This window comes from Nesoenas mayeri, assembly GCF_963082525.1.
Source record: "Nesoenas mayeri genome assembly, chromosome: 1".
In the NCBI taxonomy this organism is placed as follows: Eukaryota; Metazoa; Chordata; class Aves; order Columbiformes; family Columbidae; genus Nesoenas; species Nesoenas mayeri.
The window spans coordinates 115809837-115836737 of record NC_137541.1 but is presented as its reverse complement, the minus strand read 5'-3'; the positions used below and the strand labels follow the sequence as shown (position 1 = coordinate 115836737).

The 26901-nt window shown below is 39.6% G+C and overlaps 1 protein-coding gene across 1 annotated transcript in view; it reads left to right on the top strand.

Annotated features, from left to right (window-relative positions):
* The first annotated feature begins 1512 nt into the window (after positions 1-1512).
* Positions 1513-26901, top strand: part of MED14 (mediator complex subunit 14) — a 38252-nt gene continuing 12863 nt past the window's right edge. Inside the window, exons 1-19 of the mRNA XM_080363540.1 lie at positions 1513-1905; positions 3792-3818; positions 9744-9849; positions 10511-10684; positions 11453-11582; positions 13301-13429; positions 13789-13896; positions 14758-14890; positions 15430-15580; positions 18580-18691; positions 19329-19454; positions 20320-20398; positions 21915-22074; positions 22467-22661; positions 23234-23368; positions 23794-23870; positions 25800-25960; positions 26248-26394; positions 26485-26576. Of these exons, the coding sequence (XP_080219666.1) occupies positions 1724-1905; positions 3792-3818; positions 9744-9849; positions 10511-10684; positions 11453-11582; positions 13301-13429; positions 13789-13896; positions 14758-14890; positions 15430-15580; positions 18580-18691; positions 19329-19454; positions 20320-20398; positions 21915-22074; positions 22467-22661; positions 23234-23368; positions 23794-23870; positions 25800-25960; positions 26248-26394; positions 26485-26576 (2424 nt within the window). The 5' untranslated portion in view covers positions 1513-1723. The remainder of the gene's footprint in view (positions 1906-3791; positions 3819-9743; positions 9850-10510; positions 10685-11452; positions 11583-13300; positions 13430-13788; positions 13897-14757; positions 14891-15429; positions 15581-18579; positions 18692-19328; positions 19455-20319; positions 20399-21914; positions 22075-22466; positions 22662-23233; positions 23369-23793; positions 23871-25799; positions 25961-26247; positions 26395-26484; positions 26577-26901) is intronic.

Sequence of the window (26901 nt, the reverse complement as noted above, 5' to 3'; positions counted from 1 at the left end):
CCGTACAGCGAGGCAGAAGCTGACGTGCCAGCATGGAGCTAACAGTCCACCTTGCTCAATACACCCTTTTACGTTCCACAGAGGTTACGGGAGTTTGCCTGCCAGCCAAGCTGCTCCTCATCAGCAGGAAACTGACTCCTAACCTGGATCGAGAAACACGCTCCCGGAAGGAATGTAACTGACTACTCTGTTGGTGGCATAGATGCCCTGCTTTTGTTTTGTTTTTAATAATTAACCTGTTAATAACGCATTTCTCACGTTGAAAAAAAATGTTTCCTTTTCTTGCTTACTTTCCACTTGGAAAGAGATAAGAAGAGGCTTTTACTAGACTACATGTAATATTATACAAAACAAGCAGGATCTTGCTTTTACTAAACTTTGAGGAGTTTTGATATTTATTGCCTACAACGTACCTATTTTGCGAATTTCCTTGTGAACATAAGGCAAGAAATTATGATTTAACACTTGAGTGAATCATGATACAAAGCACTCAGGATGTATTCTGTTTTTCCCTTACGCAGTCCAGTTCGGTAACCAGTACACACACAAAACCAAAAAAAACCTCAAACACGCTCAACTTTTTACAGATCTTCTCTCTCTCCCTTCAGAAGCGCTGGTTAATCTGGAAGATGGAAACAGACAAACGTTCCCATACTTTTACCACCAGACCCCGGGAACCACTCTGCTACTCGCTGCTCCTTTGCCGAGCTTTCAGAGCGACTCCAAAGGAGCACGTATAGGTAGCTACCTCTAGTCTCGACTGCCCAGCATTGCTTTGCACCCTTTGCAAGTGCTTTGCATTTCTCAAGTCATTAGAAAGGGATTAGCCAGCCCAGCGCCCAACACAGACCGTTGTTTCCCTCATAGCCCGAAGAGCCGCATCAAAGGCTCTTTGAGACACCGAATCTGGGTCTCCCGCACCCCCTATTTCATTATCGCGGGCAGACACACAATGGCGGAGTCACCCCTTGCTTCGCCTCCATTATCGATTACACGTTTCAATCGCGGCTCTGCCGCGAAGCACTTCAGAGCAGGCAGCCGGCTCCGGCCCTTCACCCGAGGGGCTCCGGCCCTTCACCCGAGGGGCTCCGGCCCTTCACCCGAGGGGCTCCGGCCCTTCACCCGAGGGGCTCCGCCATGCCCGCCCCGCCCCCACAGTGCCGCAACCCGAAGCGGCCGGGCTCAGCCACCCCAGCTCCAGCCTCGCCACCGGTTCACAACAGTACCGGCGCGGCGGTGCTGAATAAGGAGACAGCCCCGCCCCCTGGCGCCGCGCGCAGCCCCTCAGGCGGCGGCCACGCCCCCGCCCCAACGGCCCCGCCCCAACGGCTACGCGTCTGGCGCGCGCCCCGCACCGCCGCCACCTACAGGCCCCGCCCACTCAAGCCTGGTCCCGAATCCCGCCCGCCCCTCCCGCCAGCTCCTCCTCCCCACCCCGAGAGAGGCTTTCCCGGAAAGGTTCTCTTTCCGGTCCGCCACAGCTGTTCGCTTCCGGTTCCGTGCCCCCAACATGGCGGCGGTCCCTGCGCCAAGCGGGCTCTGAGCGCTGCGGAGTTCCCTCGGTGCCGCCGCCCCAGCGCCGGGGCCCGCGCCCAGCCCCGCCGCTGGCCTCTCCGCTCCCTCCGCAGGAGGCGAGCCAGGCCGGGTGCTGGTGGCGCCGGGAGCACCGGCCGCCCCGGGCTGCCGAGCAGTTCCTGCCCGGGCTTGAGGCGCCGCTGCCGCCATGGCGCCGGTGCAGCTGGAGAGCAACCAGCTGGTGCCGGCCGGTGGGGGCCCGGCGTCAGCCCCGGCCCCGCCGGCCCCCGGCGCCGTGACAGCCGCTGCCAGCCCTGGCTACCGCCTCAGCACCCTCATCGACTTCCTGCTGCACCGGACCTACGCCGAGCTCACCGTGCTGGCCGACCTGTGAGTGCCCCGCGTTCCCCCGGCCCGCGCCTCCCCCTGCCCTGCAGCCAGAGCTGGCGGTGCCGCCTCCCCTTATCCCGGCAGGATGAAGCGGCCTCGCCAGGGATCAGCGCCGGTCTCCGGCCGGCGCTGCGGTGGGGAGGAAGGGGTTGCTTTTTTCCCTTCTCCCACTCTGTGGAAATAAATGCCCTGTTCATGCAACATATCTCTGCTGGGGCCTAGCGAAAGATGCTGAGGGATCTGCCATAAAGAGAGAGAAGGATTGTGAGAAGCACAGAGCAGCCAAGTGCAGTCGCTCTGGTTTAGTGCTTAAGTTTGCCTGCAAGTTACTGTCAAAAAAAAAAAACAATTGTAGTGCTTGCACTGATATCAAAATACATGAAGCTGAGATGTGGGAAACCACAGGTATTTTCAGATGCTTCTTGAGTTACATGTGTACTTTGCAAAATACCATTTGATTTTTTGGGGGGAAATAAATTATTTACACTTACATTATGATCTGCTCTGCCAACATTGTTGTGTTTGAAGTAGCAAAACAAAGGAATATTTTTGGGCCAAGAAATACCTTCCTGAAAGCATGTGGACTCCGAAAAAACCTGTTTTCCTTTCACTTTGTTTAACCTTAGAGGTTCTTGCGGGGAACATGTATGTTTTAAGAAGTGGCATACAGCACAAATGGAAAAAATAGGGATAGCCCTTGTAAAATACCCTATCTGCTGAGTATGCAAACAGAGTTTTGCTTTACTTGGGGTTAAGAGTGTTGAAACTCTGGGAAGGACAAGGAGTTTTAGAATTTTAGTTTTCTTTAGAAGAGCTTCCAGATGCCAGTCAAGAAGTTTTTGGAATGTGTAGTTTATGGTATGTGTAAACAGTAATAGATACTGTTTGTGTTCTTGTAGGAGCATGTGCCTGTGATGTCCTTTATTGTTGTTTTCACGTGTAGAACAGTTCCTTTTGACTGAAGTACATAATTAAGGTCCAAAAGAAAATTGGTGCTGTGAACAACACATGGGGAATACTTTGGGCACTTTGATTCACCAAGTAGTTTATAAGCTATATGATGTCCCCACCAAAAGCAGAGCGAGCTAGGTTTTTCCATTTTCCCCATAAAGTATGGATTTGGCTAGTAGAAAGCCCAGCTGGAAAGTATTCTCCTCCCCTCCAACAAAATGATTTCTAATTTTTTTACCAGCATCAGGCTGGTCCCATAATACAAAAAAAAAACTTTTAAAATGAGATACCTGTGATACTTGTCGAATATTACAGAAATACAGTCCCCTCTCTGCGGTAGTGTCTGTCACACAGGTTGCTGATAAAGTTTGGAGTATGGCATTTCTCCACTTTTAGGTTGATTAAAAAGGGAAGAGAAACTCATTTCAGGCAACTCAGGAAACAGCCAATATTAACACTTGCTGCAGATGTTCTGGAACTGCTACTATGAATTAATTAGCTCTAGTCATGGATGCTTAGTGAGAATCAATCACAAAGCACAGGCACTGATACTATGAGGCTCCCTAAATTAACAGAAATGTTGGGATTTCAGCAGCCTTCATCAAGCTTTTAAATTAATTTGACTAGCTCCATCTTACCTGGTACAGAGTAGTGTTAGGTGTCCTGTGGTGGTATTATATACCTGATTGTATTGATTTTTCCTCTTTCACTAGGCTGCTTTCTAGAGCTGTCAAAGTACTTCCTTTATCGAACGTGTAATTTTGCTGTATTTAGGAAATAGTTACAATTTTAGGAATTTTGAAATGCTCTTTATATGTATGTAGGAGATCTTGTATGTAGTTGAAGGTTAGTAATAAAATTTCTGGTAGTCTGAAATGTAGTAGAACAATATATAATATGCATTTTTCTTTTTTCTTTTTTTCTTTTTAATGTAGATTACCAAGGAAGACTGATATGGAAAGGTGAGTTACACAAAGGCAATCTGTAATGCATGGTAAGACATAGCACTTTGTTTAGGATGTTAAGATTAATATAGAAATGTTTAAATAAAGTATTTTTCTCCTAATTTTAGTTTTTTTGTAAGAAAATAAGCTTGTCTGTCGTGCTGTCACTACATAGTTTCAAGATTTTTCTCAGCCTCAATGGCAGTATTAGTTTTTGTTGGGTTTTGGTTTTTTTGTTTGGGCTTTTTTGGGTGCATTTTTCAGTAACATACTGTTGCTGTTATAGTAGGTGAACTCTGTTAAAGGTATATTTCTTTTCATGAATCTTGAAGCAATGAAGTGACAGTAAAGTTGATGTGAAATGGTACTGGAGAATTTAGATAGATTCTAATTAGTGTGATAAAGAAACTTTTTGTCCAGAAGAATTAGTTCGACAGTGAGAACAAGGTAAAAGCCTATTTTCTGCTTTTTTCCATATTACCTGATCTATCTTATCATGAGCACTGTTTTCTTCTGTTCTATGTGGTTTTGAAGTATGAAGATTATTAGAGAACAAATGTAAGAGACCAGGCAGGTTTGGTGTTTTTATGTTATGGTTTGGGTTTTTTTGTTTTGTTTTTTACTCCACTCCCACCCCACCCCCCAGGATGAAATAACTTGATTTACTTTTTTGTTTCTTTGAAGAAATTTTATGGAAGTTGTCAGAAAATTATTTCCTTTATTTGTCTTGACATGCTAATTGACCTAATTTTCTTTAGAGACATATAGCAGCTATGATATTCCTAAGAATGTTAATAAAGAATTCTGTGTACCAGGACAATCATTAATTCAGTTATCTCAAATCTTCCAAAACTGTCATAACATGTTGTAGAATTAATCACATTCTCAAGTAATCGTAATCTGGGATGATTCCTTGTGCACCTTTTCCTTATGCATAATATTTTATGAAGAGAAATGGTCTGAAATGGTTTTGGGGTTTTTGTTGTTGTTGAGTTTTTTTGTTTGGTTGGTTTTGGTGCTGTTTGTTTTTTAAATTTTCACTCTATTTGCTGAGGAAATTACATTTAACTGAGGTCCAGAGCTCCCTCGTACTGGTGGCGGGACTTCTCCCATCTAGCATTTCTTGGTAAAGCTGGGATCTGCTTTGTGGGGCATACAGGTCTGGAACAGCAACTGAAGTCCTAACGGTTTACAGATAAAAGAAACTAAGACAGCCTTCAGTGGTTACAAAGAATATCCTGCAATGAAATTGTCTTGAAATTAATTGTTCACATCCTTGTTAGCTTTGACTTACAATACTTCTTGTTGAAGTGACTTTCCAGCTCTTGGAAGAAATCTGTAAGAAATGTAGTTTAATTATCCATATTATTCTGTTTTTCCTAACTTCGACAGCTGTACTGGCATCAGTAGCTGGGCTTAAAGCTCTGTTTCTTGGTGAGCTGGCTCACATACTTTGGTGAAGATATGATAATATTATCCTCTAATAAAGTTCACATAAAATCTACACTCATTTCTACAGTGCCTAGTTAAAAGATGATGTGGTAAGAAAAACTGATAGGAAATTATGCATCATAGCATAATATGGCTTTTCTTTGTAAAGGGTCATTTGTTAGTTATCAATGATGGGAATCAATAACTTTTGCAAAAAAGAAAGAAGTGTTTGGATTAAAAAAACATTAGTACTGTGGTGTAAAATTAATAGTGCTGAGTTTTGGGGGAAATCTAAGGGCTTGCTTGATAGTGGAGACCTTGTTGTTGTTTTTCAGTATTCTTTAGCTTTTCCTTTTTATAATATACTCTAAAGTGTAATATGTGGGAAACTTTTATCTAAATACAGTTAAGGCTGTATAAAATTTAACTGGATCTTGAATTATAATGACTTTGCATGTAAAAGCATTTTATTTGTGACTTCAATAGCAGTGCAATAGCACACCTGATTTTTGTGCAGCACTGAGTTCCATTCTCTTCTAATTATAAAATGACTGTTATTACACTACTTTCATAGACACAGATAATATTTTTGGTTGGAGTGGTACTTTGGAGATACCTACTCCAACCCTCTGCTTGAAGTAAAATATGGTGTTCAGGTTGCTCAGTGTCATATCCAGTTGAGTTTTAGATATCTTTGAGGATGGAAATCCTGCAACCTTTCTGGGCAACCTACTGCAGTATTTCACTGCCCAACTGTGTGTTTCTTTGTTTTCACTACAGTACCCCATTAGATATTTGAAGGTGGCTGTAGGATCTCACTGTAGCCTTCTCTTCTTCAGCAGAAGCAAACACAGCTTCCTCAGTCCCTCCCTGCGTGTCATGTGTTCCTAACCCACTTTTATATGGTGTTATCTTGCCTAGGGAGTATAAAACTGGATGTAGCGCTTCAGGTGTAGTCTCACATGTGCTTGCTCCAGGTCAACAGTCACGTTCCCTGACCTGGGCTGCACTGGTGCTTATACAGGCTGTCATTTTTGCAAGGACACATTGCTGTCCACCAGGACCTCCAGGACCACTTCTGCAGAGCTGCTCCCCAGCTGCTGCGTAGTATCCAGCCTGTGCTGTTACATGAGATTGATTGGTTCCGGACTTTGCATGTGATTTCGCTGAACTTCGTGAGGTTCCTTTCAAGCAGTTGCTCCATTCAGCTGGAGGTCCTTCTGCTTGCTAACATCAGTTTGACATCACCTGGAGGCTTCCATAGAGTGCATTCTTTTGCAGGTTGTTGATGGGGGTGTTAAATTGTATTTCCCCCAGTATTGACCCTTAAGAAACAGCACTAGTAACCAGCATTACAGAAATTCAGCTGGTGTCCAGTTACAACCTTTTCACAGAATCAGGAATGTTTGGGGTTGGAAGGGACCTCTGTCTAGTCCAACCCACCTGCTAAAGCAGATTCACCTTGAACAGATCACACAAGAATGTGTTCAGGGGGGTTTTGAAAGTCTCCGGAGAAGGAGACTCCACAGCCTCTCTGGGCAGCCTGTTCCAGTGCTCTGGTACCCTCACTGTGAAGAAGTTTTTCCTCAAATTCAGATAGAACTTCCTGTGCTTCAGTCTGTGCCTGTTGCCCCTCATCCTATTGATGGGCACCACTGAAAAGAGTCTGGTCCCATCCTCTTGACACCCATCCTGGAGATATTTGTAAACATTCACGAGATCCCCTCTCAGCCTTGTCTTCTTCAGGCTGAACAGACCCAACTCCCCCAGTCTTTTATTCCTGGCAATCTCAGCCAGTTTTTCACCTACCTTGTAGTTGACTTATTCATGCTATATCTCACCAGTTTGGCTACAAGGATGCTATGGGAGAGCATATCAAAAGCTGTACAAAAGTCAGTGCAAATGTGGCTTCTGCTCTTCTCTTGATTACAGTTCTCTGTCGTGTAGAAGGCAGTCACATTGATTTGGGATGGCTTGCCCTCAGCAGCTCTGTGCTGGCTGTTCCCAGGCTACTTTCATGTTCATTATTTGTCTGGACATAGCTTCTGGAAAGATTTCTTCCACTCATTTTCTTCTTAACTGAGCTTAGGCCAACTGGCCTGTAGGTTCCTGGATCTTTCTTGGCCTTGAGAAGGGCATGATGTTTGCCTTTTTTCAGGCATCAAGATCTCCTCTGATCCCTATGGCCTTTTGAAAATTAGAGAGAGCAACTTCATAGTGGTCAGCTCCCTCAGCACCCTTGGATGCATCTCATCTACTCTGATGAACTTTTACATGTCAAGCTTGCTTAAGTGGTCCTTAACTTGATATTCTTCTACTGTAGCTAATGCTTCACTCCCCCAGACTCAGCCACTAGGCTGAAGGATCTGAAACAGCCAAGATCAGAACTTACCAAGAAAGACCAAGGTAAAAAATGCATGGAGTACTGTGGTCTGTAGAAAGTTTTTAAATGTGCTTTGCTTTTATAGACCTTGTAAATGTACTCTTTCCTTAAGCTTCATCTTCCTTGAAATTTTTTTTTTTGTGCAGCTCAGCACAAGGTCCTATATCTATAATGAAGGACAAAGGAACACAGCAAAACTGAAAGACTTGGATTTGTAGTAGAGAAGTAGATGGATGTGAATTCCCAACACAATTTTCACTCTGAGGTGATGGTGGTAGTTCTGGAAGCAGGATTCTGACAAGTAGAAGTAACAAGTCTTCTGTAAATTAATATGTGTGATATTACTGGAACAGTTACTGGAGTCCTGTGTCTAGTTTTATTAATAACTTTTGTTATTAAATTGCTATACTTTTTTCTGGGCTGTTGGTGGTAGTTGTTTTTTTTTGTTGTTGGTTTTGGGTGGGTTCTTTGGCATTTTGTGTGGTTTGGGGTATTTTTTTAGTTTTTTTCTACCTTTAATTTCTGGCCACAGAACAACAGTTAGAGCTTTTCTTGTTATCGTGCTGTTTTCACCACAGAAGTTTGATGGACATAGCTACTTCTAGATTTCAGCACCTTCTTTATGGACTTTGTCTGAGCGACTACTGGCTTTCTGAAATATCACTGTAGACATCTTTCAAATCCCATGCAGATTTCCTGAATCTTTCAAAATTCTCAACATCTTGTTTTCATAGCGTAGTTACTTATAAGAGCAGTATATACATATAGCGGCTTGTCCACCACTTGAAATTTTAATATTGTGCTGAATGTCATTCTAAAACATATGCTATAGAATGTAGAGAAGTTATTGGCTCAATGCCCAAGTTTTTGGATGAGGTTTGTAGGATGTAATGCAAGAAACTGGACCAGATGGTATTGTACTTCTGGCCTAAATGTTCATCTGCTACAAGCATATTATGCTTTATGTTACACAAAAGAGTTAACCTCGTTACACTAATGCTTCCAGCAGAAACAGGCTCTATCTATATTATGAATATGTGTTTTAAATATTAGAATCAGAAGGAGGTGCATCTTTTCTTTGGTAGAGGCGAATATTTATTGCACTGATTACCGTTCTTTTTGTCCGAATGCTTTTTTTTTTGCTCTAGAAAATCTTATCAGGGAAATATCTTGGGTTTGGTTTTTTAGGTGTTTGTTTGTTTGTTTATTTGTTTCAAAGTAACTACAAAACCATGACAAAGTTAGTGAATTGAACATGTAGAAAGGGAGGAAAACCTCTATAAACAGTAGATGAAATCATATTTCAGTGTGTGGTATTACACATCTACATTGTAGAGCTGCATGTCTGGTCTAATGCATCAATGTAGAACTGTAATGAACAGGGAAAGGCTGGGTGTGCCCCTATTATGTTCTCTTAGACAAAAAATGTCTTAATACATACAAACAGACACTGCCTATTTTGACTATCTCATACAGAGCACGGTGGGAGGAAAATTTGCTATCAGTTATTTCTCCTTATCCCAATTTCTTTGCAAGGCAGGGATGGAGAAGAAGGTAAAATGGTGGGGATTTTTTTGGTGGTCTTCCCCACCACACCCTGTTTCCTGGCAAAATGGTAGCATGTTGTAACATACTGTGTAAAGGCATCTCAAAATTACTAAGGGTGATATTTTTAGCATTATTTATTTGTTTATTTGTTTATTTTTGTGAATGTTGGTGTAATGTTACTACCAGGTCCTGGAACACTTAGGTATATTGCCTTGTCTACTTTAAACTTAATCGTAAACTCTGGGGAAATCCTGTAAAAGTAAATAATAATTTGGTTGAGTTCACTATGGAATTGTTTCTCTTAAAATCAGTGATTAATTTGTGTAAGTATGAAGGGGGTTGTTTCCCCAGACAGTCTTGGTTGGTTAGAATCCGTATATGTTGTTAGCATTTAGGTATTCAAAACAGTGAGCTTTTTTTTTTTCTAAATGTTCTAATCAGGCAAACCATATGTTAGTGATGCCTCCGTTAACACAATTAGGAGTTATCATTACGGCTTTTTTTATTGACACAGAGTTGAATTGCAGCTTTATTATGTGTCTGAGCACTAGCCTAATGTACTTTTTTTTTTTTTTCCCCAGAAAAATAGAAATAGTGCAGTTTGCAAGTCGCACTCGTCAACTGTTTGTGCGTTTGTTAGCCTTAGTCAAATGGGCTAATAATGCTGGAAAGGTGGAAAAATGTGCGGTAAGTTAACAACAGACTTTGGTATGAAGTAATCTCTAAGTGATATGAGATTTTGGTATACTCAAGCTTCTCCTTACTTTAGAATTTTACGTAAAATACTACTTCATATGCAAATGAATATTAGATTATAAACAGTTTCTTCCTATTTAGGAATTGTGTAATCTTGTCTTTTAACAGTTCTTATTCCCAAAAACTCATCAGTGGCAAAAAATGAAAGGATGGTCTGCACATAGTTTCAGGAGTGCTTGGGGGGTTAGGTGATAGGACAAAGATAGTGATCTCAGTGTGTTAGCTCTTATTATCACTTTCATCCTGCTCTTGGTTAAATAAGAATGAAGTCCAGAATGTTGCAAAAAAATGGCCCCAAGTGATCACAAACAAGTATGGTTGCATTCCAGTGGTGGTCATCAGATAAAGAGCTGTGAAGCTTTACAGATCCTCCACAGCATCAGAAATGGCATGTAGTTTTAAAGTGTCCTTGCATACAAACATAAGAAATGGCCAGAATATTCATTCTTTGTTTTATAGATGTGGTTACTTGAATTGGAAATGATAGATGAAGTCATCTAAGTCATGTACACTAGATGAACTGAATATAAAGGGGCATTGATTTATGCATTTTTGGACCTTTTTTTTTTTTTTCTCTCCTTGTCCTCTACAGATGATATCAAGTTTTTTAGATCAGCAAGCTATTCTGTTTGTGGACACTGCTGATCGTCTGGCATCGCTAGCTAGAGATGCTTTGGTTCACGCTCGTCTGCCTAGTTTTGCTATCCCATATGCTATTGATGTTCTGACAACTGGATCATACCCGCGTCTGCCAACCTGCATTAGGGTAAATAATGCTACTGTGTGTCTGGGTTGGGAGGATTCCCCTGTACAGTATCAAAAACATATTAATGAAATTAATTGTCTATGTGCAAATGCAGCTGTAGTTTAACACAGGCCTAGTGCCAAGTCTCTGTAGTGTGAGTTTCTCATGCAGGGCACTTCCTATTTAAATGTTATGCTCTCCCAGTAAAGCATTCTCTCCATTTAAACCTAGCTCTGCTCTAGGATGTGTATAGTAGCAACTCTTCTTCCTTGGTACCGTACGTATTTGCATGTGGCAAGCCACCATCCTAGAAAAGTGAAGTGTGAAAAGGAGATACTGACTTCTGTTGTGCGAAGTGGTTTGCCTGTATTTGAAAATATACTGAAATACTTACAGCTCTCTTTAATGCTGCTGCCTTTTCTTGCTGATAAAATGCAGAATAACAGGATTTTGTGAAATGATAGAAACAGTAATATTTGTGAATGAGAGCTATAGCTACAAATAAGGATTAGCTTTCAAGTCTTAGTATTTTAAAACAAGTTTAGCCTGGTAGAAGGCCCTGAATTTACTTACTTGATCCAAGCTGAGTAATTTTATTCAGTGGTCAGTTTCAGGTAAAATGTAATCAACTAGAAAACAAATCTGAATATAAGTTATAAAGCTTCACTTGTCTTTAATGGCCTGTAGTATTTATTTTAGACTTCTAGTCTGGTTAGTTTTTACCATTGCTACTGTCAATGTATTATACATGTTTGTGATACATAGACTTGTTCATCTTTATTTTAACAGGATAAAATAATCCCTCCTGACCCAATAACAAAGAGTGAGAAGCAAACCACACTTCACCAGCTAAACCAGATTCTTCGACATCGATTAGTGACTACAGATCTCCCTCCACAGCTGGCAAATCTTACAGTTGGTAAGAACTGGAATTACTTTTTTAAGAATACATTATTGCAGGCTGATTGAAAATTGATGGTTTAGAGCTAAAGCAAAACTAAAAGATATCTAAAGTGAGATGATTAGGCATACTTAATCTCTTAAGACTGGGATCCTGTTTCTGTATGACATCAAAATATGTCTTTTAAAAAGTGAGGACACTGATAATATTGCTGAAATATTATTTACTTTCAAGAAGAAATCCTGTGCAGCTAATGGCAAAAGGTCGTAGACATTGTCTTGCTCTTTTAGCAAATGTGTTGTGAAAGAATCTTAAGCCTAACAATGTAAGTGCATCTTAGGTTAATTTAGAAATGCAATTTAATTAAACTCTTAGGTGTTTCTGTAGAAACTCTTTGAACTTTGGCTTAAATCACTGTAATGTTGCTTTTTAAATTTGTTTTGATATTCATCTTCATGCACAGAATCTGTTCATATTTACGCATGCCTTTTGTTCTGTGGCTCATTACAGTGCCAGATTTCTTAATCTGTTTTCAGATCTCTGTCTTCATTTAATCCAAGTAGTGGTAGACATTCAGATGACCTTTTTTACAGGAAGTATGACTATAAACTGGACTAGGTTATTGCACAATTGCAGATAATAGCACTGGAATGGACATAGTCCATGCTTTTAACTAGGACAAGGTTAGCTATGTGTAAATCATGCACCACAGACCTAGATCAAAGATATCTTTGAAAAATCTTGGTAGTAGTTTTCAGTGGTCCCTATGTTAGTGCTCACAATATCAGTATTAGGGCCATTTTTGTCTTACAAAAGTGTAAGTGAATATGTGTCCGAGCTCTTCAGATTTCTCAGTTAACTAAGCATTTCAATGACTGTTAGTTTCTGTTTTGGCATTTGGTTTGGTTTAAGAGCATGTCTGTGATTCTTTTGAAAATGAAACTGCATGAGTTTAAATGGTTAAAATTTCTATAGGAATATTTCATATGTCTGTAATTGTAAAGGTGTATGGCATATTTTGTTAAGTGACCGAGAAGAATGCTGATGCACAGTTTATAGTAAGGACTTATAGTAAATTGTTTGCTCTGCTGCTCATTTTCTTTATGACCTGTTTACGTAGTTTTAAGTCTTTGTTCCCAGTTCTTGAAACTGATAGTGATGTTCACAAAAATGTGGGGATATGTATGGCAATTAGATAAATAGTGTACATAATATTTGCTTGTGTGCATATATATGAATTAGGCAAAAGATTATCTTCCTCACATGCAAAATGAGTTATTTTAATGTTAAATAAATGGTTTGCAGTGAGATATGTTTCCAACGTGCTAGATTTCAGCTTGGGCGGATGTGCATTCTGAATCTCTTTTATTGCTTAAAGTATGCATTGTTGATACAACAAAGAATTTGAAAAATTAAGCTGGATGGGGTTTTGGTGTAACTTGTCAGGCTGCTACTCAGCTCAATGTTATAGTAGCACAAGTGTTAACAACTTACCTTAACTAAAGTAGTGCTGTTCAGGACAGTTTGGGATGTCTGTCAATATTGTCTGCTGTCTGCTTATTGACACTGGTTCTGTTGCAGAAACAACTGCGAATCTTCACAGTTGCACAGAAACTTATGCAGCAGAGCGGAAACTGTAGGGAAGTAATATATTGTGAGTGCCAGGAGCTACCACACTGATATTTTGAAGCACCTTTGGAGAGTGAGTGAAATAAAACTTTTTTTTTCTTCCTTAGCCAATGGCCGTGTGAAGTTTCGAGTTGAGGGTGAGTTTGAGGCCACCTTGACAGTGATGGGTGATGACCCTGACATCCCCTGGCGCCTTCTCAAACTGGAAATTTTGGTTGAAGACAAGGAAACTGGTGGTAAAAAAATCCAACCTTTACACTTTCTTTTTATCATGTCCATCTCCGATGCTGTGTAAGGTTTCTTCATACAGGGTCTGTTTCATATCACAACTTAAGATAATGAAGCTCTATATACTTGTGCTGTTTTCACCTTGCTCTGTATACTTTTGATACCTTAATAATGGTAGACTGTGACAGTGTAGTAAACTGACTGAAATAAGCAGAGTAAACCAAGGATTTTGTTATTCTGTTAGAAATTCTGGTATGGAAATTGCTCAGTACAGCTGTATCTTTTTTTCCTTTTTATTAACTTATTTAATTATTTTAAATACCTGTTTTCATGATGTCTAATGTGAATTATTTGTAATTGATGAAAGATGGCCGAGCCTTGGTTCACAGCATGCAGATCAACTTCATCCATCAGTTGGTCCAGTCACGGCTGTTTGCTGATGAAAAACCACTTCAGGACATGTACAACTGTCTGCGTATCCTTCTGAAAGTTGCTTCCGAATAAGCTGTGTAATTTAGCCTTACTCTTCCTGGTAGCTGGAAGTCAAGTATGCTGGATTGCCTGTTAAGATAGAGGGGGAATGTCTGGAGTAAACATGATGACCTTGGAAACAATCTCATGGGGCAGTATGTAAAATTTGATTCTACACACTTAATCAGCAAAGGTAAAGGTGGGGTACTCAAGACAGCAGGTTGTGTGGTAAGTCAGTGAAGCAGCAGCTGACTGCACATGCTGATTTTTGGAGATAGAACACAGTGCTGACCTGGAAGATACCAGAGCTGACAATTCTTACTACCAAGAATGACAGTGAGGTGATGATGGTGTGTTAACTGCACTGTACCTGTGTGAATAGTAAAATGGGATATAGCACCTGCATGAAGTAGTGCAGTGACTTTCTGTGTGCAAAAGGCAAATTGCTTGATGATGTGAAATCATTTTCAGTGGAACAGGTTCAGCAGAAACAATCAATCATGTTATTTTAGGGTGACCATGGAAGGGTGGGGTTAGTGTTAACTATCAGGTGAATTGAATTTCTTTGTTAGTAATCTTCTTTTCTGTAAAAGGTGATCAGAGTTAAAATCTATAAAACAAAGCTATTGTGCCACTCTTATCTTAGACTCTGCCCTAGATAAGAGTTTAAATTAAAAGGGGAAAAAAATTGAGAAATATTTGATGCTTTTTATCTGTCTTTATCTTTTATTAATACATTAGTGTGTTTTCAGACAGCGTCTCATCTGACTTTTGTGACAAATGGATTTATTTGGTGTACAGGGATGGATTTGTGTAGTGTACAGACTCTCTGGAGCTCTTATATTTTCTTAACTCCATTCGTTAGACTCCTTCTGCTTAGCACTTCAGTTGGAAGTCTTGCATTCACAAACACTAATGCTGATTCGAGAGCGCTGGGGCGACCTTGTGCAAGTGGAGCGATATCATGCAGGGAAATGTCTCTCACTCTCTGTTTGGAAGTAAGTTAATTGTAAAAGAGCTGTTAAGAAACAATAAATTAAATGGTAGGAGTGTTTCATTTACTAAGCTTGAGCCAGAATTTTCAGAATTGTACTTTCTTTTTGATGTGAGACTCCTAAATTCCTGTAACTATCTAAACACTTTACTTGAAGTGCAAAGAGGGGTGTACATTAATGTACAGGAGAACAGTGGATACGGTCATAAATCAGCTTGTATTTTTGTGGATATCTAACTTAAAAAGTGAATTAGAATATTCTCTGCCATTCTTTCACTGTATTTACTGTTTGACTTGCACTAGAAAAAACTTTGAAAAGCAATCTGATTCTGTGTTGAATTTGCAGCCATCTAAAACTTCTTCATGTAGTTATAGTTTACCAACAGTTCTGCATTGAAGTGTAGACTAAAACAAATGCCTTTTTTTCAGTTCAGCTGACATAATCTTATTTTTATGCATAATTCAGAATCAAGGATCAGCTGCTGAAAAAGTCTATTTTCTTCTATTCCAGTTATATGGTTTAATTATTCTCTTTATTTTAAGTCAACAGGTTCTTGGCAGGAAAACAGGGACTGCATCTGTTCATAAGGTCACTATTAAGATTGATGAGACTGATGTCTCAAAACCCTTACAAATATCTCATGAGCCTCCACTGCCAGCCTGTGATTCCAAGCTGATGGAAAGAGCCATGAAGGTAAAGGTTTGCTTTGCAGTAGGCATCGAGTTTTGTAAATCAAAAACTTAAAAATGCTTTGCATTTTTTGTTTGTTTCACTTTGATTCTATTTAAAGAGCCATTTCTAGTCCGCACTTACTCTAGGTTGTGCTGTGTTTATATTTGGACCTTATATTGTTGTTACAAACAACAGGAAGCGAAACTTCTTTACTTTGAGGGTGCCAGAGCACTGGAACAGGCTGCCCAGAGAGGTTGTGGAGTCTCCTTCTCTGGAGATATTCAAAACCCGCCTGGACACATTCCTGTGTGATCTGCTCTGGGTGAACCTCCTTTAGCAGGTGGGTTGGAATAGATGATCTTGAGAGGTCACTTCCAACCTGAACCATTCTGTGATTATGTGAAATTATTTGCCTTGACTTCATCTTAAAAATTACATCTACTTTACAGTGCATTATATATCAAATATGAGACAGAGTGCTGAGACTGGGAGGAAACAACAGCAAAGATTCAGTTATGGTTTCTGTTTGGCTTGAAATGCTTTACAGAGAGCTAGTTCTTCCCATTTATGTCTCGAAGATGATGTGCAGACTTCCTCTGAAAATCAGCTTCCCCATGTTGCTTGAGTTCACCACCCAGCAGTGCTGTTCACTTTAGAAAATCTTACATTATGATTTGGAAATCTCGTGTAAAGGAGCTAATGTGGTTTGCTTGTTGCAAGTGTTAGGTGAAGCTTGATTTTACATTATCATTAACCACATTATGTTGTGTGGCCCATTTGCACATACCTCTGTATTGATCAAGTTCCCATAGGTTAAAGGTGGAATTGTTGAAATGATCTGAAATGAGCAATGCAGCCAGCTTCCTACTTGGATAAGACTTCACTGGTGATAATGCTGACCTTGGTTAATGATATCTAAGAGACACTGCATTTTAGGTTTTATAACAAGTCTTCCGTAAGTTCCTCAGCCAGTCTGGCTGTGATATATCAGTATGTGTGTTTGTCATTATTTCTTACAGTATTGGAGTTTTTTAAGAGAGTTCATAAACTGGAGTGAGTGGTGTAGTTTTCAAACTTTCAGTACAGTTTTCCCACAGGAACAAACTCTCCAGCTTAGGTGCTTCACCTGTCTTGCAGAACCTTCCACTGATGATAGTCTTCACTGGCTGTATACACTTTGTATCTGAGCCTCTTGGTCCATCTTGTTTACCATGTCTGACAGACAAGTCTCTGTATGGTGAATGTCAAGAACTTCATCTGTTTGGGCAACAGAGGAATGTGGGAAACTTAGTGGAGCATAGTGGCCTTCTACCCTATTTCTAGAGTAAAAATTTTAGTATTAACTAAATTTACTAATTTAAGAGCATAAATTAACATATTTAGGCTACTAAATATACAGTTCGTTTAGTGAAGATACTGCATTTATGCCTAAATTTAGGAAAAAGTGCTTTATCTAGAACATCTGCTGAAGTTCCACTGGAGCTGATGCAGTCTAAGCTCAATAAATCATGTCTACAGTCTGTAGATTAAGATATGAGGCCACTGTAAATTTGAAATTTATCAAAGTTAATGCTAACTCCTTTTGTAATTACTTGCTCTGAGCTTAAAAAAATTTATCAGCTATGGTATATACACTGCTGTTCTAGTATTTGAATAATGATCTCAGCTGTAATGACGTAGATAGTGCACTGTATTTCTGTTTATTTAAGATATTATATAAAACAGTGGCATGAACAAATATGTTTGTCTAAGCAGGTTATTATACATTAACCTACTGAAAATTGGATGTAGCTATAGAAGCTGTAGTCATTTGTTTTTGAGGAAGATTTAACTCGTAGCAGCTGCTGAATTTAAATGCTCTTGTGGATGGATAAACAATTGATTTTTAAGTCCTTGTCTTGGAAAGCTACTATTTAGGGGAAAGTCATTCTGGTATGCACAATGGCATGTGCTGAAATTCTGGTATAAACCTCTTCTGCATTTATCTCTTATGCTAGAATAAAATTTTACTTCAGCTCACCTTGAACAGTTTTCAAAGCAATGTGAGATTAATTAGAGAAAGGTGTTGCAGTAATCTGTAGTTTTGGTTCTGCAAATTATGTAAATAATATGGCTGTAATGTGAAGGGATATAAATACTAATACTTTAAGTTGCACAGGTAAGCTACAGTTAATATAAGTGGTGGCATAAACTTCAGTGCTGGCTGCGCGACAAGGCTCTAGACACTCCTAGGTTCAGTAGGGTTGCTCATATTCACTGTCTTCCCGCTGCATCTTCAGTGCGTTGTCACCCCGTTACCAGGACTAGAAGTAGTGCGTTGTATTTCATGCTATAGCTACATATGTGTTTTGCGTAGATGCAATCATATCTTAATAGTGTGTTGTTTGGGGGGAGGGGGGGGAGAGGGGTGTTGGTTAGTTTGTTGTTTGTTTTTGTTTGTTTGTTTGTTTTGGTGTGGTGTGGGGGTTTTGTTTGCTTTGTGTTTGGGGTTTTCTTTGTGTGTTTGTTTTGTTTTGTGATGGGGGTTTTTGGTGTTTTTTGTTGGTTGCTTGGGGTTTTTTGTTGTTTGGTTGGGTTGGTTGGTTGTTTTTTTTATCCCTTAGCTTAGGGTAGCTCTAAACAGGTGGATGCTAAGCTGGAAAATATTATACTCTGGCCTTGATCCAGAGATCCAGAGCAAGTATGTCTGCAAATGGACTGGTAACAGCACAGTGTGTGAAACATACTTTTTTTTTTTTTTTTTTTTTTTTTTTGGACACAGTTTCTTCTAGTCTTCTCTGAAAATCCCTCTCACTGCCTGCTGCACAGACAGAATCTTATGTTAATTTGTTGTATTTTATAGTGATCTAAATACTCATGTTAATAGCTCGTTTGGGTCACCACAATTCTATGCAATTTCTTTCTTAAGCGATTGTTTTGTTAAGTCAAGAAGTCAAGTAGCTTTGTTCTAGTGTGCTAATGCATAAAGTCTACACTACACGTTGAATTTAAACTTGCTCAAATACATTCCTTTTTTACAGATTGACCACCTATCAATAGAAAAACTCCTAATAGACAGTGTCCATGCAAGATCTCATCAAAAACTCCAGGAGCTGAAAGCCATTCTAAAGAGCTACAACACTAATGACAATTGTATGTGCTTTCCACTTTCAAGTTAATTTCCATTTGTGCCTAGGAATGATTTTCTTTTTTCCTGGTATTTCTTGTTTTCCTTCATTTAAATAAATACCAAAAAAAATAAAGGGAGGTCCATTCAGAATTAATACAACTTAGCTTTAAATTATTCTGCATTGATAACTGTAAAATAATTCATACCTCTAAATGCAGTGTAATAGATTAAGCTGGTAGAACGTTATAGTCTGGGTTGAAGGGTTAAAAGTTGTCTCCTGGAAAACTTGTATGTGTTCAGAATTGCAAGCAAATTCTCCACTGTCTTGAGCTAGCTTTGGTAAGACTTTGCTTAAGCTGTTGTTGAAACTATTGGATTCAAATTGAACTTATACTTGTGAAGCAGTGAGTTAAAACATATTCAAGGATTAATAACATCCTCCAAATTTGATCTGTCTTTTCTCATTGATTTGTTACTAGCACTATTTTCACAGATAAATTCTCATATTCACTTCCTTCTTCATGATGTTAACAGTATAATAATGTGCCAGTGAAGATTGCTTCTATAAAAACAAACGGGTTTTTTGATTATAATGGGTTAAGTTCTAATATGATGAGCTTGAATTTTGTGCCAAATTATTAACATTTATTTCTTGTTTAGCATTCATTGAGACAGCTCTTCCAACTCTTGTAATTCCAATTTTGGAACCATGTGGGCGATCAGAGTGCCTACATGTATTTGTTGATCTCCACTCTGGCATGTTTCAACTGATGCTGTATGGTATTGGTAAGTAGGTGCAAAACCACATTGTATTTAATATTTTGCAAGAATCCTGCATTAGGAGGTAATTTTATGTGAGCAGTTCTGTCAAATCTGAGAAGTTCTGTAGGTAAATAATGATAATGCAAATGAACACCACACTTGGATCATCATCTAGGTATTTGCATTTGAGGAACAAAGAAGTGGATCTTTGTGCTTCAGCATCACAGTTCAGTTAGGTGTATTTTAAGAGGACAGCAGCCTAAATATTGTTAGGCATCATTGCAAGGCACATTTTTTATAACTTATGATTCCTGGGTTGTGCTTTTAATGGCTGCAGTCATTTCTTATGAGCGTGGTTGAAAATTGTATTATGTGACCTTATGCATCACAAGTTACTGTTCAATATAACTTCAGGTTTCAGATTACTTAAGAAAATGAGTTATTTTAGTTTATTTGCCTTATAACATGCTGCTGTGGTTTTAAAGCATTATGGATAATTTATAATGTGTCTTAATCTCTTTATGATGAGCCACATGGGGAAAACAAGGGGCAAAAACTACAAGGTGTACAGGAGAGGTTTAATCTCAATATGAGAGAAATTTTTTACAGTGAAAACAGTCAATCACTGGAACAACCCCCATGGTTGTGGGAGACTCCCCATCACTGAAGGTTTCCAAGATGCAGTTGGACAGGGTGCTAGGTATTCTAATCTAGGCTCCCTTTCCCACAAAAGGTTGGACCAGATGTTCTCTTGAGGTCTCTTCCCATCTGGCCTGTTCTATGATTGTGTGGTTGTTTGTTAGATTAGATGAGACACTTTGATGGAAAGGTGAAAATTTTGTGTGAAGAGCAGGTATTAAGACCATTCACTCACCTTGTGTTCTTGCAGATCAACTGACACTCGATGACATAGAGAAGTCTGTTAATGATGATATGAAGCGTATCATTCCTTGGCTCCAGCAACTCAAGTAAGTGACTTGAATGATTCACTTAGTTTGCATGGAATGAATCACCATATTTTTATTTTGGATGATCACACCTGCATGGCTTTGTGTTTTACTACAGTAGGGAATATACTTTCTCCTTGTTCTAACCAACTTTATTTGTCATCTCCTCTGAATGGGTGGGGAAAATTACACCTCATGCATTGCTGTGTGCACACTCTGCATGAAGTCTTTTCAGTTTGAGTCAGCAGCAAACCACTTGCTTCACTGAGTATCTCATTTTGTGTTCATGTTCTTTTCACCTCCATTATTCCACTCTGTTTCTACAGCTGAACTCTGCTTGTTTCTCAGCAAGAATGATCTCCCTTCTCACAATACAGAGGGAAAACCAGGAAGTGGCCTAGGATGATTTAAATATCTGTTTTTCTTCTAACACTTCAGCCCTTACTGGTTTAAACCTCTAATCTTCCTTCCATAAAGCTCTGAGATTTAGGCACAAGATACATTTGGCTTGTATAAGAGCTTGTAGCAAATAATACAAATACAATTTGCATCTGCATGAAAACCTTTTCCACTTGCTCTGTTGCTTTGGAAATTCCCTGTACTCTGAGCTAATGGCAGGGTGAAACCTCCATTTGAGGAATTTGCTTATAAAAGAAGCGTGATGACGCATGAAGCATTGGCACCCTGGAGAAAGTAATCAACCTCCCTTTGTTATAAATAATGTACTTGAGATAATGGCTTGGGTAGCGCTGCAGGTTTTGAGGAAGCTGAACAGTTCCACAAAATGTCTTTTTAGGACAGCTATATCTAACATGTATCTGCAAGAATAAATGGGGTGTTATGATGGAGAGATGCTGAGCACCCACACTTTCTACTACTGTTTTCAGTGGAAGTTTCACTGAAAAGCCAAGCCACACTTTTCTGAGCCCCTTTCAAGCCTAGCTATGCTTTCTGGCCTTGCCACTGTAGTTGAAATCTATTGATGTAGAAAAAGTTTAATTCCAAACATTAGAATAAATTTGGTGTCGTCATGTGGTTCTTTGTGTCCAAATATATTCAGGTGAATGAGTTTGTTTATAACATAAACCAGAGTGAAATTAATCCAGCTTTGGTGACTTTTTTTTTTTTTTATTATATTGCTCACCAGCATATGGGAGCAAAGATTTTATTTTCTATACCAAAAACTAATCAAAGATTCCAAATGGTAAAATAACTGTAATCTGCATGTGGTTTTATTTATCCCTTCTCTTTTATATTGTAATTTTATATTGTGGTGTACAAAAAGTATTTATTCCTTCAGCAAATTATTCAGAGCTTTTCTTCTGAAATTAACAGCTGTCAAGCTGAAAGCAGTATGTAATGATAGGAATAACAAAATATAAACTACTTAAATGTTCTGTGTATAACTTGTGCAGCAATGATAGATATTGACTTAGAATATGACTGACTCTTAATTTGACACTAATGCTCTACACAGCACTATATTAGAATCATTTTTAAAAGTCTCAGGCTACTAATGCCTTTATTTCAATGTAAGGTTCTGGCTTGGACAGCAACGTTGCAAACAGTCTATAAAACATCTGCCTACAGTGAGCAGTGAAACTCTTCAACTAGCTAATTATGCGAGCCATCCAGTGGGAAATCTTTCCAAACACAAATTGTTTATCAAGCTCACGCGCCTTCCACAGTACTACATTGTAAGTAACTGAAAAATACTTCTCTTTTACTCCTAGGCATGGATATACCAGACAGTTTGTGTGTTGTACTGTTAACTCTAACATGGGAACCAAGGGACCAATGTCATCCTTGACGCTCCTCTCTCCCTCTCTTCTCGCATTCAGTGGGTTTGTTAAGCAGTTAGGCTCATAGGGAGGAGGGAACTTAAGGTTTATTACTCAGCAACCTTCTCATTCTCTTTATGTTTCATGAAAGTTTGGTCTTCCTTCTCTCCTTGGATCTTTCTCCTAGCCACAGTATTAATATCTTCAAGAAGACTGATGTCTTTTCTTTGACGGGGGGTAATAGGAACTGATGTAGATGTATTCTTAGCTTGAGGGTCTTCTCAATTTATTGCTTCATTTAATTGTAGGTTGTGGAGATGTTTGATGTTCCTGGCAACCCCACAGAACTAGAGTACAAATACCATTTTCTCTCTGTGAGCTATGCTGAAGGAGATGACAGCCCTGCTACTGCACTTCTACTACAGCAGTTCAAACCAAACATTGAGGAGTTGGTACTAGACACAAAAAGTGGGAAACAAATGAAAAGTGGTGTCAAGCGCAAGGTATGTGCTTCAAAAGCCACCGGGCTCATTATAGAGTGTGAAAGCTGAATGCATGTTCTGAGGACCAACACCAGGTAGTGTTGTTTCAAAAGTTTCTATGGCTGACATCTTACTTATATTGTGGCTTGGTTCTCTGACTGCTTCCCCATGGAGATGCTGGGAAACTATTTTGCAACAGTTGTCGTTTAATTCATGCCAGGCTTTCTCAGCTGTTCTAAAGAGCCCAGGCAGAGCACTCTGCTGAGGTGGCCGGAGTAGCTTGAATACACAGAGCATTGGTATCTATGTGATATGCATTGTGTAGTCTTTGAAAGACTTGCAGGAGCTGATACAAATTAATTCTTGGGGTCAGGCTGACATGGCTTAGTGATAGGTAAATACTGTTTTAAGGAAGGAGGTGATTGTAAAATTACTTCAACTGAATTGCTTCAGTCCTGAAGCAGACCACATCCTGTGAGGAGTTCGTGCTCAGGGTGTGATTAATTTAAAACTTGAATGAGGTGATTTTCTGCCATATTTTCAAAATCCTTACTCCAAATGTGCAAGTACATTTATCTCTATTTTAATTCTAGTTGTCTGGTGATCCATGTTCCATAGAACCTAAGAAACCAAAACGGTCGGGAGAAATGTGTGCCTTCAACAAAGTGCTAGCTCATATTGTAGCCATGTGTGATACAAATATGCCATTTATAGGGCTTCGTTTGGAGGTATGTGTTTAAATATTTTGTTCCCTTCTTCCCCTCTACTACTTCTGATTCTTTTGCCTGAATGTGTCTATTTGGCAAACTTGTGGTCATGTGTTCACTTTGGAGCTTCCCCGCCAGCTGAGCTGTGGTGACTGATGTTCCACATTGGGTTGCTCTTGTCTTGCTAGAGCTGGTTCTCTAATACCAGGCACAGCAAAAAGCTTGAAAATTTGTGGGAAAAGGGAAAATGAGAGGATGAAAGACACACTTGTGGGAGGGGGTGGGAGACAACTTTATACCAGATTTGCACAGACTATTTTTTGGCTTTCCAATGCTTGACGATGTGAAACATCTGTCACCCTTAAGGGAAAAAAAGAATCCTTGAAAAAGTTAGTTATTTTGCTGGACTTTTTGCTTGGCATAACATTTTTCTTATTCATTCCTAGTTATCTAATATGGACATTCCCCACCAAGGAGTACAAGTAGAAGGAGATGGCTTCAGCCATTCAATACGTTTATTAAAGTAAGAGGATATACTCCTGTGTTTCATTTTATTACTCTAAATACGCTTGAGAGAAAAAAATTATTGTTGGAGAGTAGCACTAAAAATATCAGGGCAGGGGACTTGGGGGGTTTGGATTTTTGGTTTGTTTTTGAATTATTGTGTGTCTTGCACTCTCCTGTGAAGCAGTGCTAGAGAAAGGAGAATTAAGAGTAGACACAGAGCCAACTATAATTTGCTTCTGTCATTAGCCTAAACTGGGGAGCTCTGAAAAGAGTCTGACTGTCCTCAATCCTAAAATCGAGGCGGTGCTAAGGAAGATATGGTGATGATTCACAAACATGTAATTGCAATTTCAGATCAGATCAGAGGCCTACATACTCCATGTGTTATTTGACAATTACTAGTATGGGATACTGCAAAGGAAAATGTAAGGAATCCCAGAAAAGACAAGTGTGTGCTAAAAAGCTTGCAGACGAAACATCTGAGAATTGCACAGTAATTTAAGAGTGGGAGGGACCTGTGGAGGTCATCTGGCCCAGCCTCCTGCTCAGAGCAGGGCTTATCAACTGCATTTCCAGTCTCCAAGGGTTTTTGTCCCCTCCTTGGGCACAGCGATCTCAAATGCTGACTAGAGAGGAGCAGTCACTTGATTGCCGAGCTAGTGCAGCACAGGATGCGTCTGTCTGTCATTGCTGCAAGGGCTCGCTGCTGACTCCTGTTCAGTCTGGCTCCCAGGCCCCCAAGTTCTTTTTCTGCAGAGCTGTTCCCCAGCCAGTCAGTCGCCACCCTGTGCTGTTACTTGAGATTCTTTGGGCCCAAGTGCAAGTTTGCATTTTTCGTTGAACTTCACAAGGTTCCTCCTGCCCACTGAGCTCTCTCTGAATAGCAGCCTTGTCTTCCAGCATGTTAAGTGCTCCTTTTGGTTTGGTGTCATCTGCAAACTTGCTATTCCTTTGCATCACGTAGGTTATTAAAATTGTTAAACAATATTGGCCTGTGTTAACCTCTAGGAATGCCAGCCACAACCAGCCGCTAATTGGACCTGCAACTGTTGACCATAGTGGTCTCTGCCTGACAGTCCAGTCAGTTTTTCACATTTCTTGGAGCCTACTTCAAGCCTCACCAGTTAAACTTGGGATTGTGTTACAAACTAAACCAGATTATATCAGTTTAAAATAAAAAAAAGAAACAAACCACAAAACACAAGGAAGAGAGAACCCCAAAACAACAAAGATATGTTCTAGAGTAAAAGCCTCTTCTTTTGTGCTGCAGAAGTGTACAGTGATATAAAGGCATGAGTCTCTAAGTGCATCAGGACCTACCTTTCTAATTTTGCGTATAAGCAGAGAAGTACTGAGAACTTGTGAGCTGAAGTCAAAGGTGGTACATGGAATTTCTTGGATAGACTCTCAAGGGATTTGAAAAAGTTCAGCATATTTTTATTTAAACTTTATTTAGTCTGTGCCCCTGAGCTCAGTTCTCACCTTGAGATATGAATAAATTTAGTGGGTACTAAACAACTGGGTGGTTCATTGCATTTAGAGTGGTTTGCTTCTAGAACAAGCTCAATTTATTAATTCAGCTTGCCACAGAACTTATCTGTTTTCATCTTTTTTTTTATTTGTTTCTCTGTATAAAAGTTTTATGTCGCTGTCCTCTTTCACCAGGAGATCAGGGCAATTCAGCAGATCCCTTAACAGTTCGTAATTTACAGCTGTTAAATCCAAATAAAAATTGGTCTTAACTCAGAGTGCTTTTGTAACACACTTATTACAGTCCTTGAAGGGGAACAGGATATCTCACTGTGCATTCCAGCTATCTTTGCTGTTGTTTTCTTTATTCTTTCATGTCCAGACTTGGAAGTCCTTCAGGAAATGTTAGAAGGTAGTATTTTTAGTTTTGGAATTGTACTGCGTGTAACCGAGATCTGTTTTTCTTCATGAATAGAATTCCTCCCTGTAAAGGTGTAAATGAGGAAACGCAGAAGGCTCTGGACCGATCTCTTCTTGATTGCACTTTCCGATTACAAGGTAGAAATAACCGCACGTGGGTGGCTGAGCTGGTGTTTGCAAATTGTCCACTTAATAGCACTTCATCCAGGGAACAAGGTAAGTTTTATTTAGGAAGAGTGGTGAATTTTGTTTATTTGTGGTTTACACTGTCTATTGCAGTAGTTCTTTGCTTTGGTGTTACTTTGGTGTTACTGGACGACTGTCTGCTCTTAAAATTTTAATAAACCACAATGCATCTGAATCAAAATTTTGACTGCTGAGTTGATGCACTTTTAATATTAAAATATGCTTTCTAGTCACTTGCCACAGTTTACTCATAGTGTGTAAACCACAGTTTAGGAACCACTAGTTTAATTGGTCTTTACCACCTCCTAACACTGCAGGACCAACCCGTCATGTTTACCTGACGTATGAAAACCAGTTATCTGAACCAGTTGGAGGTCGCAAAGTTGTCGAGATGTTCCTTAATGACTGGAACAGTATTGCTCGCCTGTATGAATGTGTCCTGGAGTTTGCACGATCCTTACCAGGTACAGAAATCATCTCCTTTTCACAGAAAGGATGTGTGTACGGATTACTATGGTTTTCTCACTCTAACTTTTTTCCTTCTCTCTTCAAAGACATACCCAACCACTTAAACATTTTTTCAGAAGTTCGTATCTACAACTACCGAAAACTTATCCTTTGTTATGGAACTACCAAGGGGAGCTCAGTAAGTAACTCCTAAGCACACTTAAAATGTATGTTTGAAAGCGAAATGGGCAGGCCTAGAGATCTGAGTTGTGCTACAACGTATTTCCTTGTATTGCATTATTGTGGAGTTACTATTGAAAAATATAGAAACAAGTGAAAGAGAGTGCCAGATTACTCATTTGCTAGGTTACTAGATGTTCAAAATTTTTGAGACTTTGTATAAGATGCTTCAAAATGTGGGAAGGACAGTTGTGTGCTGCTGATTGAGGAAAGCTAGTGTGGCAGCCTTTTTCTGACAAACTTATGGAAAGTGTTGCTACTGGTTACTGTTGTATGCTGGGGGT